Source organism: Ciconia boyciana, chromosome 2 (genome assembly GCF_034638445.1).
Source record: "Ciconia boyciana chromosome 2, ASM3463844v1, whole genome shotgun sequence".
Lineage (NCBI taxonomy): Eukaryota > Metazoa > Chordata > Aves > Ciconiiformes > Ciconiidae > Ciconia > Ciconia boyciana.
The window spans coordinates 152,085,780-152,108,239 of record NC_132935.1 but is presented as its reverse complement, the minus strand read 5'-3'; the positions used below and the strand labels follow the sequence as shown (position 1 = coordinate 152,108,239).

General features: G+C 38.0%; 1 protein-coding gene across 8 annotated transcripts in view; it reads left to right on the top strand.

Annotated features, from left to right (window-relative positions):
* The window catches only part of ZNF438 (zinc finger protein 438), a 58,954-nt gene extending 41,881 nt beyond the window's left edge, over positions 1-17,073 (top strand). For 3 of the 8 annotated variants that reach the window (XM_072854569.1, XM_072854570.1, XM_072854571.1), the window contains 3 exons: positions 3,888-3,992; positions 8,791-10,654; positions 12,294-16,113. In XM_072854569.1, the coding sequence (XP_072710670.1) occupies positions 3,888-3,992; positions 8,791-10,654; positions 12,294-12,906 (2,582 nt within the window). In that variant the 3' untranslated portion in view covers positions 12,907-16,113. The other 5 variants (XM_072854573.1, XM_072854572.1, XR_012041233.1 and 2 more) reach the window with 4 other exon arrangements.
* Positions 17,074-22,460: the final 5,387 nt, after the last annotated feature.

Sequence of the window (22,460 nt, the reverse complement as noted above, 5' to 3'; positions counted from 1 at the left end):
CTGACTTTTAGGAAAGACTTCCAAGACTTTCTTCCTTTATACAATAGCACAGAAGTGGGTTTTTTTGTAGGAGGTTGTGTTAAGACTTGCATTGCCCACATTTTATACAAGAAGTTGCTTTTGAATATTGGTTTACCCACTTGGCTAATACATTTGATATTACAACTCAAAAAGGTTACCTCAAAGATGCTGGCCACTTGTTATTCCATATAGAAATAGGATTTCATACATATTTTAGAAGTTACTTGTGTTGGGACAATACAGAGATATGTGAAATCTAAATCTATGAGAAATCCAAAATAATGTCTTAGATTATTATTGTTGCTAATACTGATAATATAGTATCTAGATGCATTGATTTCTTGATGTGTTAACTTTTGTTTGACAGATCTGCTTTTGCATGGGTGGTGTTTTACGTTACACTTTTCTCTGAGGACAGAGATATGGGAGCCAAGACACTGGTGAAATTGTATTGTCAGAAAGAAGCCTTAATTGCAGAAAGAAACCTTAAATAGAATCATAGAATGGTTTGGGTTGGAAGGGATCTTTACAGGTCATCTAGTCCAACCCCCCTGCACTGAGCAGGGACATCTTCAACTAGATCAGGTTGCTCAGAGCCCCATCCAACCTGACCTTGAATGTTTCCAGGGATGGGGAATCTACCACCTCTCTGGGCAACCTGTGCCAGTGTTTCACCACCCTCATGGTAAAAAATTTCATCCTTATATCTAGTCTAAATCTACCCTCTTTTAGTTTAAAACCATTACCCCTTGTCCTATCGCAACAGGCCCCGCTAGAAAGTCTGTCCCCATCTTTCTTATAGGCTCCCTTTAAGTATTGAAAGGCCACAACAAGGTCTCCCCGCAGCCTTCTCTTCTCCAGGCTGAACAACCCCAACTCTCAGCCTTTCCTCACAGGAGAGGTGTTCCAACCCTCGTATCATTTTTGTGGCCCTCCTCTGGACCCGCTCCAACAGCTCCATGTCTTTCCTGTGCTGAGGACTCCAGAGCTGGACACAGTACTCCAGGTGGGGTCTCACCAGAGCGGAGTAGAGGGGCAGAATCCCCTCCCTCGACCTGCTGGCCACACTTCTTTTGATGCAGCCCAGGATATGGTTGGCCTTGTGGGCTGCGAGCGCACATTGTTGGCTCATGTCCAGCTTTTCATCCACCAGTACCCCCAAGGCCTTCTCCCCAAGGCCTTCTCCTGCTCTCAATCCCTTCATCCCCCAGCCTGTATTGATACTGGAGGTTGCCCAACCCAGGTGCAGGACCTTGCACTTGGCCTTGTTAAACCTCTTGAGGTTCACATGGACCCACTTCTTGAGCTTGTCCAGGTCCTTCTCAGTGGCATCCCATCCCTCAGGCGTATCAACTGCACCAACACCAACTCAGCTTGGTGTCGTCTGCAAATTTGCTGAGAGTGCACTCAATCCCACTGTGTATGTTATTGATGAAGAGACTAAACAATACCGGTCCCAGTATAGACCCCTGAGGGACACCACTCATCACTGACCTCCATCTGGACACTGGGCCGTTGACCACTACTCTCTGGATGCAACCATCCAGGCAATTCCTTATCTACCAAACAGTCCATCTATCCAATCTATATCTCTCCAATTTAGAGAGAAGGATGTTGTGGGGGACCGTGTCAGAGGCCTTACAGAAGTCCAGATAGGTGACAGCATGATAATGAAGCAACTCCTATGTACATATACTTTCAAACAGAGGAAAGCAATTCTGGAAATTGAGAAAGTGGAGTTACCTAACCATAGAGATTATTAATATTTTTTTCTCCAGCCTTTTTTTTTTTCCCCCTTTAAATTATGTTAGATACTGATTTTCTGAAAAGTAGTTCTGTATAAACTTTGGCATACATTGATATATGGTTGATAGTGCAATAAGGAATTTTTTGGGGAAAAAAAAAAGACTGAATTAGACAGGAAACTGAAGAACTTCCCTAAATATGACCTATGTACCCATGATCTTGGATCACTGTTATGAGTTATCTCTCCAAAATGACTGTTTATGCCAAAAATAGTTTTAGCTTATTCCCACACTGAAAAATGTTGCTAGAAATTTTAAGGTTGAACGTCTGCTTTAATGGAGTCTAGTTAATGTCAAAAAAAATTTGTATTGTGTAACTTCATTGTTGTAATGCTCTCTTCTGCTAAGAAGAGTCTTTTGGAGACTATTTAAGGAATAAAGAAGAGTCTTTTGGAGACTAAGGAATCCAGGAATTATCCCACTGTTCACAGAATTTCTTGAAATGCACTGTAATCCTAATCCCTTAAAATAATAAACTTGCATGGACTTTAAAGCAATTAAGACCTTCCTAAATGATAAAATGCTTAGTGCACAACTAGCAAATCACATTGATGCTTAAGTCAGAATTAATTATATATAGCTTTAAAGAGGTCTAATATTCCCTTTTAGAATTTTAACGAACTATTTTGATCTTATTCCTCCTGTGGTATACCAGAACACGTTTTCTAAGCGTATTTGTACATTCTGTATCTTAGTGTTTGTGTGAATGATATACTGTGATTTTCCAAACTTGCATTAGAATACTTCGTTACATTGTTTATTTTTGTAATCTATTTTAAATTGCACAAAAAGACTCCTATGTAGACATAACTATATTACTCTTAAAAAAATCAAGTACTAAAAAGGTAAGAAATGCAAGATACGAGGTTATCCCTGTGGCTTAAATGCTTCTCCTTTCCAAAACACACGTAATAGTAATGTTCGTTACGCATCTTAAGTCTGCGTTTAATTCCCATATCCCACCCTGACTCTTTGGCCTAGACACTTTCCAAGTCTCATTTCTAATTCTTTTGTCCTTTTCCTGCTTGCCCTGCATGTATCCTAGTTTCTCTTCCACACTGTCAGCTCCGCAGTTCGGAGATAAGGAGAGGCCATTTCCTTGTTCCAACTTGGGTGTTTGGACCTAAAGCTGTAGTTTTAGGAAAAATCCAGCCCAGCCTGAAGCCGGAGCATGTTCAATAGAATGTAATCACTGGAAAAATTAGCTGCTTGAAGTATCTATTGAACACATGCCAAGAGCTTACAACTTTGCCAAATTTGGGCAGCTTTTCACAGACGAAAGAGACATTGCTGCATCAAGTATCAAGGTCTTTGTCTAATATACAGATGTATTACTAGATTCTTCTTTTTTTTTTTTTTTCTTTTTAATGCAGACATACCTGGGGATGGCTGGCATTTTCTGTTGAAATTAATTTTAGAAAATTATCTGAGGCAAATACCCAGAACAGAACATTCCACCCCAATAGTTATTATTAGGCAAAGATAAAAACAACTGCAAATTAATTATTGTGTTAATTAATGTCTAGAGTTGGGCACTCCTGATTTGTAGGCTTTATTGCCAACCTTACTTCATATAGGTGTGTGGCAAAACTAGTTTTGACCATAGAAGGCCAAATTCTATTTTCTAGAATATCTGCAGTTCCATTGATTTACATGGGATTACAGAAAGTGTAAATCAGCATAGAATTTAGCCCCCCTCTTTAAAAGCCTCACTAAAGCTACTGAACCTTCGCTTTTCTGAGTTTTTTGTTTTGGTGCTGTTGACTGTCTGCCATGACACTGAAGCTAAAGCATCCCATCTGTTTACCACATTAACCAGCTTTACTCGATTATTAAGCTATCACCTTGCATTTGGTGTGTAATATATTAGATTTTAAAATATTGAGGAGAGAAAAATGGCAAAGAGCAAGAAGCAGTAGCTTTTTTAATACATTAACTGGAAGTTAATGTTTTATGTTATAATTTTATATTGTCTTTTTCTGGGTTTTGTTGGTTTTGGGGGTTGTTTGGGGGTTTTTTTGTCCTGGGATCTATTTATAACTGACTGAAGCACTTTTGCAGGTGGTGTTTTTTTACATGCTAATCCTGCAGAGAAACATTGTGTCCAACAAAGTATGCTGGGTCAGCAAACACAAGAAACTTGTGCTGGAAAGACAGTATCCACAGGTATTTAGTGTGTATGGAGATTTGGCAAAATGAATGATTAACTATCATTGACATAAATCTAGTATTGTCTGTTAGAAAGTTGTGCATTTTTTTCTTTCCCATAGAACAGATATTCTTCCTTTCAAAGTCAGCAAAAGACTCAGCAACGTAAACATGCATTTAATAAAATTGTTCATTAATCTTTTTCATCTGTATTCTGCCTTTCCCTTCAAAACAAGATGGTACTTTTTTGTGTTATTTTCTGTCACATGTCCAGTCATACACAAATTAAATGCATACCTACACAAGTGAGGTGGTCCTACAAGGATTATTTAAAAAATTAACACTATTACACAGTGGTTTCTGGCATTTTGGTGGTTTATTTTAATGTTCAAAATAGACCAGATTAGTGGTGAAAATTAAATTTCTTCTGATGCTTTCTACAGTGTCTGAGTTCACCAATGTTACATGCTTTACATAGAGAACAAACTGAAGGAGGTAGAAAAAGAAGGCAGAACAGACTGGAGTAGACCAGACTTGAATGACTTAGGAGGGAAGGGGAACCATGAACGAACAGCAGCCCCGTGGAAGACTTTATTTCCTCCAGAGGACTCTTCCCAGCATGGCTATATCAAAGACTTTGATGCATCATTGATTTTTTTATTGGTGTATCTCTGTCCCATCCTATACAATTTTAAGGTTATTTGGAAGGGGTGAAAGCTTATGACATCCTGCAGGTTTCTGAGTGATTTGATACTTGCAGGTACTAGCATGGTAACGATTAATCTCTTAACAGGGACTTTTAAAGTAAATGGATTGAATTGCATTTGATTTAACCTTGTGCTTAATTATTTAAAAGTGTCATTAAAAAGTTAAAAGTTTACACATTAAAGGCACATTTTTACACATTTTTACACATTAAATTACACATTTAAAAGGCAACACATTAAAAGTGTTGCCCCAACTCCATTCCTATTTGAAAGTCTGAGAACACAGCAGTTAAAAATGAGCTTCACGTTATTCAGATATTAAATCTAATGTTTTCATTCATTTCTTTTATTCTTAATGAAAATTTTAGAGAACGTATAAAAATTGTTGCCTTCCAGTGAAGGACCTGTAGACTGACTTGCAGAAAGAATCTTGTCGAAAACCAAGGGCCATCCTCAAAAATGCCATTGCAGAGCCTCCCTTAACTGAAAATTCCTCTTAGATTCAAGACTTCATGGGTTTCCATAGGCATGAAGGCTTTTCCTCAGGTCACAACTGACAAGTCAAAATGAGTCCTTTGAATCAGAGACAGAAATAATTTGGAAGAAGGTGTGGAATAGAAGTGGAATGTCCCTGAAGGATGCATATTAAGTTTCCAAGTGGCCTTCTGGTAGCCAGACAGCCAGAGCATATTCAAGTCCTTCACTGTGAGGCTGGCGAAGAAATGAATTACTGTAGCAATCACTGTGTGCAAAGGAAATTGTTGAAACTTTATGCCAAGTATAAATGGAAAAAATAGTTTTGGTCAGTGATGATACTTATACGGGTGGGGTCAGTAGGACCCCCAGTCTCCTAATTGACTGGTTGCTTTTTCCCTATCCAAGATGCTAAATAGTCTTCCAGCAGCTCTTCCAATTAGCTTTCCCAGTCCACAAGTAAAATCTTAACCAAGTCTGAAGGATCATCAGACAGCTAGTCTGTATCTAGCCCATCTCTATATTTAGACACTGGCTAAGCTGCTTAACTACAGCAGCTGTGTTGGATGAGAGGGAAGTACAGAGATTAGTATCCTTTGCTTACTAGAGGCACTGCAATGAATATTTCTGCACTCAACTGTCTAATGTAAACTAGGAGGAAAAAAAAGAAAAAAAAAAGTTGTACTGAAGGCTGATACCAAACGTAGCTTGCCTGGAAGATGTTTATGATAAAATTACTCTAGTTGCAAAAAGAGTGTTGGTATAAAAATTTCTTCTCAAACAGTTATATCAATGCTTAGTATTGTGTTAACTGCTGTAACAAAGTATTGTGTTAACAGTTAACTGTGTTAACAGTTATCTAAACGGACCTTGTTTCAAAGAGCATTTTGTGGTTGATATTCATCAAGGTCTTGGCTTCTAGAATGATACTTTCTTGTGGAATGCTGAGAAAATGTGTGGAGCGACTTTCTTCAAAGAAAAGGGATTTTACTGCCTAATTTTGCAATAGGCAAGTCAATGTATTTGAGAAGCATATGCATATTTTTAAAGCTAGTGTCATGCATTATTTCTACAAATATTTCCTCCTAACTTCAAACTGACCTTTCTTTTGTGGTGCTTTGGCTGCCATTTCTGCACTTTTGTAGAGGTTCCATGTCCACAGCAAAACTTCCATCTTTTCCTGAACACACATCATTTGCTACTGTTGGTTGGAGAGCGGGTGCCTTATAACTTAGAATGTAAAGTAGCACAGGTAGCAGTCTGCTGAAGTGCTGGCTTTCCAAAAAAGTTTATGCAAATCAATGAATGAGATTTTGAAATAAAAAGGGAGAGGTACAAGCCAAACATGAGAGAGAATGGAAACTACTTCGTGCTGAATGTTGTGGCAAGCTGAATAACTGCTGATTTGGAAAAAGTCTTTAATGTCAGTATATGGCAAGCGTAATCTGGAAAAATAAGAGCAGACTTTGTCCCCTAAAAGAAAAATACACTTGTTCTATCCTCTACTGAATTTAAGCTGTATAATTTGATCTGTAACTAGCATTGAAGTTCAGGGATAGTTTGGTTAATGATTACAATACTTGACATAATTTTATTGTACTTCTCAGAAGCTCTTAAAAGTGTTGCCTCAAAAGCAGCAACAAGAAGATATCTTGCAGGAAACAAAAAATAATCTGAGTAGTATTAGCAATCTTAGCAGTTGAAAAGATAAAGGTTTCTATATATTTACTGATTGTAGATTGGCAAAAATGGAAGTTCTTAGTGAGAAATAGTACATGCTCCTAGATTTTGGAGAATATGAAGGGCTGTAGGGAAACAGAATTTTAAACTTGCCATGCCTCTACTTTTTCCAGGTTGTACAAACTCTGTAGGCTTGGACTTATCCCTGTGTGTAGGGATCTCTCTCTATATTTGCGCAGGATTTCCATATTTACAGGAGTCCATTCTGCACATAATATCTAGAAATTCTGGACATCTCTACAGACATTGAGCAGAAGGAAAGTTATGGTGGTGCCCAGTAGTTGCACTTAATTGGAGAATCAAGAAGGTGCATAATAGACTTGGGGTTTGATGCTCTAAATGGCAATAAAAGGACCAAAGGTTTATGCCCTGCATAGTTACTACTCTGTGAACCTGCTGTAGGTCAAAGAGTTTTGAGAAGCATCAGACCTGTTATGTATGAACTGTACAGTTTATATATGATTGCTCAGTGAATCTAGCATGTCCTGAAGGCAGTGGATTTACTGCACATGTGCATACCATGAGGATGCACGTGTATCTGTCTAGGAGTTCTGGTCATCAAATATGATAGCTCTGTAACTTACAGTGCGTGTTGCGAAGTGTGTGATGTCCGAGAAGAACATCCGGGATCAAGATAAACTTCCCGGAGTTTCCAGTGTTGGTAGTAATTCACAGTTACCTCTTTAAGTCCATAACCATGTATAAATGCATTTGTAATACAAAGCTTTAAAATGGTGAGGAATGGAAACTTCCCTATGGAATTACTTTACTGCAATATTTCAAGGTCCCAGCATTTACTTTCACATACTCTATTCAAATGTGATTCCTCTCTCAAAATGAATTTTTCTTACATTGTTGCCTTCCCAAATTGCCTTTCTGCTTGGGATCTTTGTAGTTGAATTTTCAGTGGTTGAGATTGTTGGGAATTTTTTTTTTTCAGGAAACCTATCCCAGTTTTTGAGAACTGGAAGCATCAGTAGTTAAATTTGGGAGTGGGTAATGAGGCTGTTAGATAAAGTGGTAGTGGTACGATTAACTATATATCAAATCCTTTTTTATGGAGTGTCTGAAAGGTCAGTGTATAACTGCTGCTCAATGCAGATTATATCTTACTCATTTTACCTTTTTCCTTTTATTTGTTTTACTTAATTATCCTCACATTCTTCTTTACTAAAAATGTTTGCGACATTTACCAATACAAGTAGAAACAGGAAGGTTATAACTGTGATATAACCTTGATATATTGCATCTTTCAAGAAAATATTTGAATAACTTACTACAGTAGTTCTATTGTGAAGGATTGGGTATTTAACAATGGTACGTCTTCTCTCAAGTCCTCTTTGATTTTATTACACATTATTTGCATGTTTTATAGCAGTAATTTTTTAAAGACTTCATCAGGTAAGCTTTGGTCTGTATCTGATAAAACCCCCAAATTCTGAATGTTACAGAAACTCTGAAAGATAGCATGACTCTGGTTGAGAGATATGATCAGAGCAGGTGCTCAGAAAAGTTCTGTATCAGGGAGTTTAAATCCTTTCCCTGTTAGTTCTTCCATCTGAATATTGCCAGCATGTTAGTGCAGCTTTTCCAGGGCAGAAAAGGCTTATAAGTGTATTTGTTCTGAAATGCCATGTAATTTCTAACCTAGAATGAAACATCCACTTAAGATTAGATTGGGGGGGGGGGGGGTTGCATATCTATATTCAAAATTTTTGTTTTGTCTATGAAACTTTTGCAATGCTAAACTTAATTTAGTGGTCATTTAAATACCTAAATATTTTTAATAAGTTTGTGTGTAATAGTATCCTTTGTAAGCAGTTTTATTTTCAATACAGTAACTTTTAAAAAATAAATACTATATATTGTATTACATCTTTGTTATGTTATTACAGATAAACACAAATCCCCTTCGGATACAATAGGAAGTTTTCAGAAGAAGAGTCAGTTTAGGACCATTGCTCCAAAAATGGTACCAAAAATTTTAACATCTGGAGTGGTTTCTTGTCTTCAGTCATCTTTGCCTGAGCAAAATACACCAATTTCAGCTGCAGGTTCTAAACCTCTGGTGGTACCAACTCAAAACTATGCTGTCATGCAGGTGGCTGGTCATGAGGGAACTTTTTCTCTGTTGGCCTTGCCATATGTTGCTCCTGCCCTAACACAGCAAGTCCAGCAGTCAAACACGGCCCCTTCTGAAAACCTAAAGCTGCCTATCCCTAGGTACCAATCTGTAAGAAATAAATTGCTGAGTGACAAAAAACCAGCACAAATCTCTGTTTGGGGTGCACATAACAAGATTCCTACCAAAGCATCGATCTCATCACAGACTTCCCCCATGACTACCTTAACTGAAGACTGTCCTGAAACTCATTCTGGTTCAGATTCAACTGAGCAAGTGATGCTAACAGACTGTGACTCAGCTGAAATTAGGGTTGCCACATTAGTAAATAAAAGCAGTTGTGTGGAATCTGGATCTCCTTTAGTGAACAAAAGTGAAATTGCTAACGATAATGTTTCTGGACCATCTGTAGTTAAAGACTCTTCATCCAAGCTGGCAAGTACAATTAATCCCACAAAACTAAGTCTACGCTCTGTGAAGACAGCATCTGAAACCACAAGAGAGTCATTCATAACGTCTGAGAAACTAAAGGAAAAACCCACAAATTCTGCAAATTCTGTTGCTGTCCTGTCGCCAGCAGTTTTTGGCAGTACAATACAGATGACTCCATCAGCACCAAAAGGAAAACTTCCTATTTTGCCTTACTCAAGGATGAAAAATTCAGTGTTCTGTAAATCTAAGCAGAATACTAATGTTGTGGATGTATCTGGTCCTTCACTAAGGTCTGAATGTGAAAAGATACCAGCTTTGGCAAAAACCTTTCATGTTCCTACTAAAGCATCTGATAAGCGATTAGCTATATCATTTACACAAGTCCCCAAACAGACCATTCGAGAAAATACCTTCTCTCCATCCAATAAAGTGGATATCGACAGTCTTAAAAAATTGAACGGTGCAGCCTCTAAAAGAAGAGGCAGGAAAAGAAGACCCCCAGATGATTTATTGGCTTTTCAGACCAAGCGAAGGAAATGCATCATTAATAAGTTTAGAGAAGGAAGAGAGAGGGCAAAAGTTGATCTTCAGCCACCTGAAGACAAAAAAGCAGAGGCAGTGAAAAAATACCGTAGTATTAGACCAAAACCAGTGGTAGTTGTGCAGGCTTTTGCACCACTGACTTCTGCAGCAATAGTAGAGACACCATCTCCTGACCATTTAGATGAAGATTTTTTTTTAAATAGTTCACTTCCCAACAAATATTTAAGTTACAAGCATAGTGATGCTACATCAGCTAAATCAAGTGATTTAAGTAGAAATGCATGTTCAACTGTACCTAAGCTGTTGCATAAATGTCATGTTTGTAACCATATCTTCCAGTTTAAACACCATCTTCAGGACCACATGAACACACATACAAACAAACGGCCTTACAGCTGTCGAATTTGCCGGAAAGCATATATTCACTCTGGAAGCTTGAGCACGCATATGAAACTTCATCACAATGAAGGCAAACCCAAAAAACTTGTGTGTTGTGAATTCTGTGCTAAAGTTTTTGGCCATGCAAAAGTGTATTTTGGTCACCTAAGAGAAGTGCACAGGGTTGTTATCAGCACAGAGCCCTCTACTAGCGAGCAGCAGCTCCAAGATGCTTTAAAGAAGAGAGACGTGAATATAAAAGAAGCAGAAGAAGCAACGGAGAGGTGAGTGTTTTCACTAATTAAATGCTAATGAAAACAGGATTTCAGATTGTCAGTGGAAGTTCTTAAACATCACCATTATGAAAATTGTTGCTTTTTCCTCATCTTTTTTTCCCCAAAAGTGAGATTCCTAATGGTTTAAATATTTTGTTAAGGAATCTAGTCAATCCATTAGACCATCTGGTATATTTTAGCTGATTTATCAAATATAAATTATTAATGACACCTGAATATCTGAAGTGATTTTGCATATATTCTAGCAATACCCAATATACTGCCAGTGGAGCTATTTTGATCAGTTGATTTCTCACAGCTAACGCTTTTTTCTGTTAATCTGCACTGTTGTCTGTGTTCTGCCCATTTTGGGTTTTCCCCAGAAGATAAGTGAACCAATTGCAATAAGTGCAAAGGAATTAATATTTCAGTATTAGCTTGTAGTTTGTTTACCCTATTAAATATCATTATCCCATTTCCTTCTTTGGAGTGCTGTGAGATAATCCGTCTTGTGTGTTGATTACCGCTGCTCTTGTGATCACTTAGCCAAGTAGAAAAGTTAACATTACCATATTAAGATGGATAGAACATTGTTTTATCTCTGCATTGTAATTTTGAGGTGAAATTTCTTGATGCAGTATAACGTTGGCTTTTTTGTTTGTTCCACTGTGAATTTACTTTCATTGAAGTACACTTTAATAAGCTCAAGGCTTTAACCTGACGCCTCACTACGACACTACAGTTCAATTTTACACATTTGGCTTTGCATAGCTCCACTCTCTGGGACATCAGTTAGAAAATTTTAAGGTATTGAACCTACGAAACACCAGCACTTTTCTTTCAGCCTTACTAGCCTTCATACAATGAATCATTTAGTTTATCTATTTTGTTGGGTGATATGTTGAATGTGTATAAATACACAGTATTACGTGGTCCTTTTCGTAGACATTGTGAGAAGGTTTCTGTGGAGGTCATCTTCTGATTGGCTTGGCTTAAACCAGGGACTTGCTCGCTCTGTGTGTATCTGTTTCCTTTATGCTGCAGAGCTGTCCTAAATCAGTGAGAGAGTCTGTCCAATTGTAAATTAGGTATTTAAACTTTTTAAAACTGTGTTACAAACTTGTAGGAGAAAAAAGAAAAAAGTTTCCTTGTTTCCACCTTGGAGTGGGAGGTGGGACCTAGTTTTGTCTTAAATTGGCCTTAGATCACTCAGTGTAAACAAGTTAGTTTCTCTTAGTAGTACACTACATCTAATATTCATTTTCACTTTTCTGGCACAGAGCTAGAAGTATTTGGGTTCACCTCACTAAATCAGGAACTTAAAAAAACGTTATTAACCTGTTATTAAAAGGTTACTGTTGTTAAAAGATTATTTCTACCAAGGCTAATTTTGGAGGCAATTCTTAAACTCAGCAGTATTGAAAAACATTTGGTTTTAGTTGTTTCCTAATCAGCCTGATTATTTTTTTTTTTCTCTCTTTTTTTCTCTTCCGAATAAATTAGATACTGTAGCAACATGGCCTGTTTTTAATTAAAAGAATGTTTCATGAATGTCATCTCTTCTTGGAATTTACAAGGACAGAAATTGCCATCTCTATTCTGTGCATGGCTAATACTGAAATAGTTTGTATTTCCTTTTTTTTAACAGGGCAAATAAGTGCAATTTTGAGGACCTATTCCATAATCCAGGAGAAGTGAAATTACAGATCAAATGTGGTCGATGCCAGTTTATTGCACAGTCTTTTGGTGAAATGAAGTTTCACTTATTGTGCTCTCATGGAGAAGAGATCCAGGGAAGAGTAAAGGAAGGGGTTTTGCAAGGAAATAGAGGAGCTAAGGGGGAACTGATCAAACATACAACCCACTTTTGGAAACAGTGCAATGAGAGAAGACATTTAGCAAAATGCAGTGCCCACGAGGAGGATTTTTATACTTTTCCAAAACTGAAAAGACAGATATACTTTCACCATCAAAATAATGTCGATATGTTACCTAAAAGTGAACTGACTCAGTCAGGAAGTGGTGAAGCAGACAAGGAGATGCAAAATGTAGGTTTTGGTACACCAAGCAAAAAAATAGAAATTTGGTCTAAAGCGGGCTATAACTGCATTTTATGCAAACAGTTATTTGGAAGAAAAGAGGATCTTTGTAATCATTGGCAGAGTCATCATAACTGTGAAGACCCTTCCACTTTATGGACAATTTTTAGTTTGTTATCAAAACAAGGAATTATCGAACTTTCTAATAATGGTGAATATTGAAGCTCAGTTCTACAATGCTAAGAAAAACATCAACTATCTTACCAAATTGTTTATGTTTTTTTTGCTGTGTTGCTAAACTAACTCAAGAATTGTATCACTTCAGAGGTTTGTTTGGTGGGTTTGTTGGGGTTTTTTTAAGTTACGCTAACCTTCATTTTGTTAAATAGAAAATGTATTTATCCAGTATCATTCCAGATGGGCACATGCAAGCCAATTATGAAACACTGTACTTAAAATTCATGCTTAAAGAACTTAGCAGGAGCAAGTACCCAATGCTGACGGTCAACATCAAGGAAAAAGAGTCTCAAGTTAAATTATACTATACACACAGAAATGAATCAGTTTATATGAAGTAATCTCAATCTCGAATTAAATGACAAACCAGACTGAAAGTGTAATTTCAGTCCCAACTGTGCTTCCAGATTTTATGGTAAATATATACTTCCATGCAGTTCTCTGAATCATTTGAATGTGCATACATGCAGCTGGCATTCAGGAGCTTTATAATCTATAATTTAAGAGCTTTCTTGTTTTCATGATTTCAGTGTCTTCAACCATGTTCATTGCTTGCAGGTTTGTTATTGGCAGGTCTTCTAGGTGTTATATTTTGTCCTGGTACAGCAAGGATCTTTGGATTTTTAAAGTGAAAAATCTACATGTATTTTTTTGCCTGTAACTCTTTGGGTTGAAGACGAGTTAGTTGCCACCCGTGAAAACAGAACCCTCAAAGCTTGACTGTTTTATGAAAAAATACAAGTTTGTTTTTAAAATAGTAATCGGAGTAAAATCCTGGAAAGTTTGACATTCTGCAATAGACTGCATGTTTCACAGTGAACTTTTAGCATATTCCTTGCACCTCCTGTGACAGCAGCACTACTGCTGCCAACACCATTAGCACTCTGCCTTTAACACTCTTGGTATATAGCTTTTGTACCTCTGCAGTTGACCCAGTCTGTGGCTTTAAAGGGAAATTGTTCCTTCACTTCTAAGTCTGTGGTACAGGTAATGAGTTTTTTTCACTTGTGTTGCCAGATTTACTGTACTAGAGGAATTGCATGCAGCACCTTAACCTTCCAGTGTCAGGACCCAGTAACAGTTGCCTTACCAGGATGCAAAGCTGTAGCAGCCTGTAATGCAGGAATAGTGCATGCTGTGTCCCCTGCTACAGAGCAGGCATGGTAAGTGACCATTTCAGCACATCTCCAAGGGGGCAAATCAGTTCAGGCTGTAAGGAGATGGAGTTCTGGAGCTCAGTTTTGATGCAAAGATCATTGAACCATTGAATCTAGTTTGAAATTGGTGTTTAAACTTCTGTTACTTAAAGCCTTATGTACCTCGGAATTATTTTGGGAGCAATAATGGAGGCAGCATAAGAAGTCACTATATCACTGTTCAACAGAAGTCAGAGCACATCAGAGAGCAAACTGAAAAATACACCAATACTGTCTCTACAGTACTACTCTATCCATTTCTTCTTGTGGTCAAACTATAATTGAGGGATTGCAGTGATGAAGGAGTTGTTCCTAAAATATCTTGGGTGGCTTCTCACAGTTTTGCAAAAATTGTGGTGATGAGAACATGAGAAAAGATCTAAAAATGCTGGGGTTTCTGAGTGGGATTCCAGAAGATGTTGCAGTATTTTGTGTATTTGTTTTGTTTTTAAACAGTAAAGGCAGTTTTGATGAGCTAATAGTTTTGAATGTAGTTTCTTGTTGTATGGTGCTTTGCCCTGGAGTTGAACTATGGGACTGGAGCCGAGAAAAATAACAGACAAAAGGAAAAGGCTCATAGAACTGTACAGGTGCCTGGTAAGGTGGAAGAATCCCTGTGGATTTTCAAAACTTCCTCCCTATTATCTGGTGCTATAAATACATATTTGTGGTTCTTTCTTTGCTTTCATATATTACTTTTTGTATGCGGAACTACTGTAAGAATACTACTTGTTCTTACTCTTGGGTATGGCACACCCAGCTTTTAATGCGTACAATATATTCATATTTATTTTCACTGGGTAGATGGAGGAGAATGTATGGCGTATTTGGAAAGGAATTGCTAATTTTAAAGTCAGTGTTTCCTATCAAACTGAGACTATATTTAACTTTAGTAGAGTGTGTTTGCATTTAGAAGCATTTTTTTCCCCCATCTTAATCCTTTAACTCTCAAAATCAAACAGTTTGGTGTTTTCTCTGAAACAGAAATGTGAGAACAATCCCTCCTTCACATAGTTATACTATATCAAAGGGAAGTTCATTCCCAGCATAAAGCACACTTTTTAAGAGTTGGGGAAAAAAAAATTTAAAAGGTTTGATCATGTTCATTATTTAGAATGGACATTAAATCACCTTTCTTGCAATATCACCCATTCCTTGGCATAGTTTAAAATGAGCTGAAATGAATGCAGCTCTGACACGGAGTCCCTCCTGTTCAGCAACAGCACCAGTGATGGCAGAGTTGTCCTTCAAAAATATTTTCAAAAAGTATTTGTTAAAAATGGTGGTGCACCAGAGCCACTGATGTAGATGAGTTGTTTGGTGGTGGTTATCAGGCAAGAAGAGTCACTCCCTTTCATTTTGTGTAAAAGGGGGGGAGTTACAATGATGATGGGAGGAAGGAGGTTTGGGATGAGGGAGTGGGTTGCATTTTTTTTTAATGGAAATTTTCATGTACAGTCTTTTCTTTTCATCATATTTTTGTGCTTCTCTCCCTTTCTCTAGTCCAGGCCAAATGGATAAAGGGGTCTCTGCTTTCAGCAATTTAAAGCCTGAAAACATGTTTTAAAGTATGGTTCTAAGCCACTTCTCAGTGTCCTCGTAAATGTTTAAAATTAGAAGCCTTTTTTTGTAAGCCTGAAAGCATTCTTATGTTTCAGGCTATTATGATTATGGTAGATTATGAAAGGTTGGGATTTTTGAAAATAGCTTTGCATTAAATACAGATGTGTCCTTTGTTTAAAATGTGTTTGTTTTGCGTTTGTGTTCATTTTGATAACATTTGGAAGTATGAAGTGGGCCTTATTTACAGCAACATTAAATAGTGCATGTTTGCTGTTCAGCAGAAGGGTTGTTATGAATACAGTTTGCTGTTTACCTTGAAGCTTGACAAGTTAACATCTGGTTTTGCACATAAATTATATTTTTAAATTGTTAAAACGAGTGTTATTGTTCTTGTAGCTGTAGTTTTGTTCCCCTCTGATTTTTCATTAAATCTCTGTTTCAGCTTCACTGTTCAACTTTAAAGCTGTTCCCCACATGGAAAATTGTTCCTTCATCATCACACCATAAATAATCAAAGCTGGAGGAGTTCCATCGCTTCTCTGGCTTGCAGAGTATTGCCCTTCTCCAGCTGCACAGCTACAGTTTCCTATAGCTAACTTGACATAGTTGCTGGCAGTAAATGTTTTACTTCATTTATTTATTAGAATTTAGATCTCTGCTGTTTAGTTCCATCAGAGTTTCTGTCATACCTCATTAGATACTTATTTTATATACTATTCACTGAGCTCTTTAGAGAAAGTGTCATAAGAAGGATGAACAGGTATTTAGGAGAGCAGATTTCAGCCCTAACTTTGTGCAGATGATGCTGACGTTTGAGAATCACCAGCTTATCTAGGCTCAGCCATGTAGTATATTATATTTCTACAACACATCCACCTACATGCGCATCTATTTTGGAAAGAAATGTATACTTCAGATTCAGCTGTCAGTTATTATTATCAAAACTGTACAATGTAGGTTTGTGATTATTATGCATAAAGATTAAAATGCTATTAACTGTAGTAGGTTTACTTGTCAGATTCCTTATAGCACTGAAAAAGGAAAGTCTCTGTGTGCTGAGTATGACACAGAAAAAGTCTAGTCTCATGAAGAAAATTCTGATGGCTTAAAAAGGTTGTCCTCATTTCAGTGTGTGCTTTTATAGCTGATCTGTCACATTGTAGGATTTTCTCCACTTCTTATTAAATTGCCATAATTTTTCTTGGTTAGGAATACTGAAGAAGACCTGAGCCTGCATGCAAGTTTCAGGAAAAAAATGTGTTTACTTCCTTTCTCCGTACAAGCAGACACATCCACGGAATCAAAATAGCCTTGATGGCTGCACGTATAGGTGCACAATGTGGGGCAACATGCAAGATTTGGGCTTCAGGTATGACTTACATGGCTGACCATTCTGCAGTTCCAAAGTAGAAACTGCAAATTTGAGTGTAAAAATAACTTGGTTTTCAGACTTGAGTGAATTTATAATACCTTATTGACAAACCTTCAAGGAATCCTAAAAAATAACAGCAGTATACTTCTCTACTTGTGCTTTGTGTAACAATTTTATTGATGTAGTAGTATCAGAAGTGTTCTAAAACATGATAGGTCTGGTGCTGTCAAGTACAAAGGAAGCTTTCTCCCTTCCATTTTTTTCGCATTTTATTGACTTTTCCATGTAAGCATTAGAAATGATGGGATAAATTATGATTTCTCTTGCTGACAAATCCAGAAACATTATTCTGAAGTTATTTTGCAGAAATTTCCAACTTAATCTAGAATAACAGATTAAATCAGTGAAAAGAAAGTTCTATTGGAAAGAGATACGTAAGCAAACTATTCCATGTGTGGATTTCTCCGCACAATTACACTGCTGTAGATTAAATTTGTAGATGATAGGTCTTCTACTGGTAGGTACAAACAGTTTGTTCTTATCCAGAGTTCTTTAGAGTAGCCAAGGGAAGTAAGAATTAAAAAATGTCCATACCTTCTCTTTGACTTGAATTTTGTTAAATATTTCTACTGTTGTGCCAGCCCAGATCATGGTCCAAGGCATGTAGACTTATAGCATAATTCAGTGGAGGAAAGGGGAAGAAATATGCAAAGGAAGTAGTGATGATTGAAGTTGGCACAACGTATTGAATATAAGGTCAAGCTTCAGTATGACTAGCCTTTGATGGTCTGTGTCTGTGGAAGTGTCCTGCAGCCTTAGTCTGAACTTCTCCCTTCCACCCCCTGTGGTTACATGGTTCCAGAGTCTGCTCCCACTTGAGGTACATCAGTCTGGAGCATCCTCAACTTCCTTGGGCATGAACTCTTCCAAATGGCTTAGGTGACTTTGTGAATGTCCTTCTTTTTTGGTGTCTCAGTTAAATACTTGTAGTTAGGTGAGCCACATGCTGGCTGCTGAGACCAGCTGCTGCCAGACTTGAAATGTTGTCTTTCAGTTTTCTGAGGAAAGCATCTTTTATCTTTAGTCCATAAAAGTGAAATCAAGTACTGCATCAGTACTTAGCAAAATAGGAAAATGGCTCACTCGGTTTCCTGCAGATACAACACTCATAAGTAGTAGGAAAAAAATGAATGGTTGCTATAAGAAAAAGAAGCTGCTAAATGTGATTTGGGGTCTTTATGTGCCATTGGAAAAGACTAGAATGTCCCATCACCTAGTTAGAATCATAGACCAGAATCAGGAAAGTTCCAGAGAAGTGTCTCATGCAGATCTGATAGTGTAAAGCAGCAGTTCAGAGACACTGTGACTGAGATTTTTCCTTTTCCCTCTTTTTCGTCTTTTCCCTTCTCTTTTTGCTTTTTTGCTTTTTCTATTTCTGTTTTCCTAGCCACCCTACCTTTTTAGCATCCTCTGTGAGCTGTTCTGGCTGAACGCAATTTATAAATGTCTGATTCAACAAAGTCAGCATTGTCTGGCATCTTTGCTACTAGCCAAAAGCCTGGGATTGAGTAGTTGTGAACGCTGTTTCGTAGAATGTTTCACGGAAACATTGTTTGCAGGGGACCCCGGAGGTCAGCCAGGCCGGCCTCCCCCCTGAAGCAGGGCCTAGCACCAGCCCGGGAGCAGAGCAGTGCTTGCTGTTTTGGAAACCATTTCTGTTGCTGTTCCCACTGGTCCATCTCCAGTGGTGGAGTCATGAGCATAAAGAAGGTTTCAGTACGATAGCTGATACTTTAAGCACTGTCATAGGCAATTTTGTGACGTTTGTACAGAAAGCAAAAACCTTGGGCCAAAAAAATCTCACCAAAACCAAATAAAGTTACAGTTTCAGGTGGTGATCCTTCAATAGTGAGAACTTCTTTTGGCACAAAACCCTGTCATTTTTGTTGTAGAGCATGGCCAAGCCTCTTGTCTACCTGCATGAAGCATCTTACACTCCTTTGACTACTCTGCTATTTCTGGGACTTCAGTCTCTGTGCCTTTCATATGCAATGAATATACTACTCTTTTCTACAGTTGATTTAGGACAAAAATAAAGCATTTTATTTCCTGTATGCTAAATAATTTTGTGCAGCTTCAGATTTAATCTGACTTTTGAACATACAGCCAATCAGGGAGATCAATATACCTTCCTATTGCTAGAAGCAATAAATGACATGGTGAGGGAGGAAAGCAATAAATATCCCTGTGACCATGCCTTTGAAGCAATGCAGTTGCTTTCCACTGGAAGTTTAATTTCTTCATGTTTTTAGCTAAAAGCTTTTATTAATTTTAACTGAAGTAAATACACTGCTATACTTTGCTATTCAAATAAATCCTTTTTCAGCTCTGAGTCCTTGCAGTTTGAATCCTGTCCAGCCATTTTCTGCTATCTGCCAATTCCTTGCCAAGTGCAAACCTGACACTCTTGCCAATAAATCCACCTTCGTGCCACTTAAAGTCATCTGCCGTCTTTTCTCTAGAGCTAATCAAAGTTTGCAAGAAGACGTTTCTTAAAGGGAACGGGCTGTAGAATTCAGGCCATTTAAATTATGCAAGTTAATTAAAAGCAATTGCAGTGAACTATAAAATAGAGAAGTGGTACAGATTGTTTGAAAGCTCACTTATTTTTATTCTCTTTTGTGAATAATTGGAGAGGAAGTTTTCCAGGGAATAATTTGTTTTTTTCATGCTGTTTTATGTTCTGCTTTCCTAATCCACTTTTTAGCCTCTCCCGAGTACAGCACAGCAGAGCCCAGCCATGCTTTGTAAGTCAATTGCATCCTGTTAAACTCAAAGCACCGTTTTATTTTTACCTTATGAGACAGCTGGGCTGAGAAATGGATGGGATACCGGCACTCCAGGAGGCAATTGCCGTGTCTGCACAGGTTAATAGTCTCATGTCTTTCCAGAGCAGCATTTCCAGTGTCTTTACATGCACACGCAGACACGATTGCACACAAAATTATCCAAAGATTAAGTCTGTGGAACATTCTTAACTTGTTTGTTAGTGTCACACTGTACACAGTGTATTCCAGTTACTTTTCTTTTGTTAAAATGCAGTAACAGTTTCATTATGTTGCTAATATATCTATGGCTGATCTGAATCCCGAAATACACAGTGGTCACCTGAGTTCTTCCAGGAAATTGGATTAATTGTTGAATTGTTGGAATTTCTTTAAAAAACGTGCTACTCTTGCTGGTTAACACCACATGTAGGGTTTAAACTCTGTTTCTGAGAGTGATTTATTGGTCCAGCAGAAAAGTCTGGTGCTAAACCTTTCTACTGGGATTTGCTTACATTAGGAAGCAATGCAGGTGGCAGTCTATTTCAACACGGAATGGATTTTTTCCCCTTTCTTTCTGATAAATGAAGTGCTTATGTAAGGTGAGAGATTGAAAAAAATGAGAAGCCTGAAGCCCTTAGACGATCCATCTGAAAGCTCCACACACGGGCAGAGGAACGCGGGGTAAATCTGATGCGGTTTCCGTACCTGCTCACCTCAAGCGTGATGGGAGCCTCCCGGCTGCGCCTCGGCCAGCCGTCCTGGGGACGCTGCTCAACAAAAGCTCCTCATTGCAGCCAAGAGTTTGCATTTAGAAACGTGCAGCATCATGTGCAGCACAAGAGGGTATTTTGACACCAAACTCATTTCGTCCGTCACTTGGTAATAAATCGTTCCCATATCTTCATGGTAGGCATCCTTTATTCTCTGAGCTTTTGTCTTGTGTTTTCATTTTGTGCATAATAGATAGGATCTGGGTTTGAATTAGTGCTCAACAAATTGTCTGTTGTGAAGCTTTATTGTATGCGAGACTGCTCCCTTTGGCTACCGCTAATACGTATCGTCTTTCTCCCAAAGGATTCATTCGGTGTCATTTAATGACAAACATTTGATAGTTTTTACTGTCAAATGTTATATGTAAATCTCCTAACAGTGTCATATTCTTAAATATTGTAGCGCTTGATTAAATTAGCCCTTTTAAAAGGGATCCAGATTCACTAATAGTGTTTCCTGCAATGTGCATCTCTAGAGAAAACCGAGATGTGACTTTTATAGTCAGAACCAATTAGGCTCATCCTTTTTTCCCCCCCTTCTCTCTGCAGCGTTCAGATGAATCGCATTTTTCAGGCACAGTTCAAGCAGACTGTCAGGTCTCTGGGGCTCTCTGCTTCCTGGGCTCCGCATTCCCACTGTCAGCTGTGAAAAATAATTCCCCTTTTGCAGTTGTGTCCAAGGAAAGTAAGATGATAAATCCACAAGTTAGATTTAAGAGGGGGAAGTGCATTATTGTTTACTCAGCATTGAATAAGGTTTTGTTCTAGGACATACGGCTGCTGTGAGGCATGGGAAAGCTTTCTAGCTCATGAAGTTTTTAGGATTCATTTCTCACTTAAAAGAAAATTTAGGCGGTTGTTCTTAGTTAAAATCTTTTCAGAGTACCTAAAATGTGGCAGTGGTTTTGAAAAAGACCAGCCTGAAAAAAAAAAGGGTGGGGGGGGGTGGAGTGAACTGTAAACACTGCGTAATGAAGCCTGGAGGAAAAATCAACAAAAATTCCCCAACATGTGCAGGCTATCCTGAGCATAACTACTTCTTTCAGATAAAATTCATGATAGAGTAGACTTGTTCTTCAACTGCTCTGGTGAAACTGCAATATATTTAAGAACTCCTTTTGGACCAGAGAAAATGCTAGATCTTTTAGCTTTGGAGGACTGAGAAGTTCTCGCTGCAGTAGGGGAGATGTGCAGATACAAAGTTTGTCACTTGGAATCGTTGCTCAGTTCTCTGTGCTTTTGTCTGCAATATTCTTTTTTTTTGCCATACTGCCATAGTAGTGCTTTGCTATGGAGAATAGATGCTAGAACTTTAATCACTGCTAGGTCTGCAAAGTGATTGAATCTTCAGTTTACAGTGACAGAAGTCTCCAGTTTAAAAAAAAAAAAAGAAATTTTAAAAAAAAGCTGTTATAATGAAGCCATAAGTCTCCTGCCATTCACCTTTTCACCTTTGAAGTTTCCTGCCCCTCATTATATCAGTGTTGGATTTAATACACATCAGTATCAATTCTGCATAGCCATCCAGCATCCTTGCTCTATACAGGCAAGCCCTGTCACTATTCTAATAAACCTTTAAATGTATCCAAATCCTTCTCAAGGCTTTCAGACAACACAGCAAATAGTGCTTTGCTTGCTGTCAAATTGAAGCGATTAGTTTATTTCTAAATGCCAGCCTTCTGAGAAATAAAGCAGCATGGTAAATGCAGCCACCTTCCTTTTTTAACTTGGTTTTAATAGCTTGCTGTACTAATGGCCAGAACTGTAATTGGGTGGGAGAACTTTGAGCTGCTCCATATTTCAACTGGTG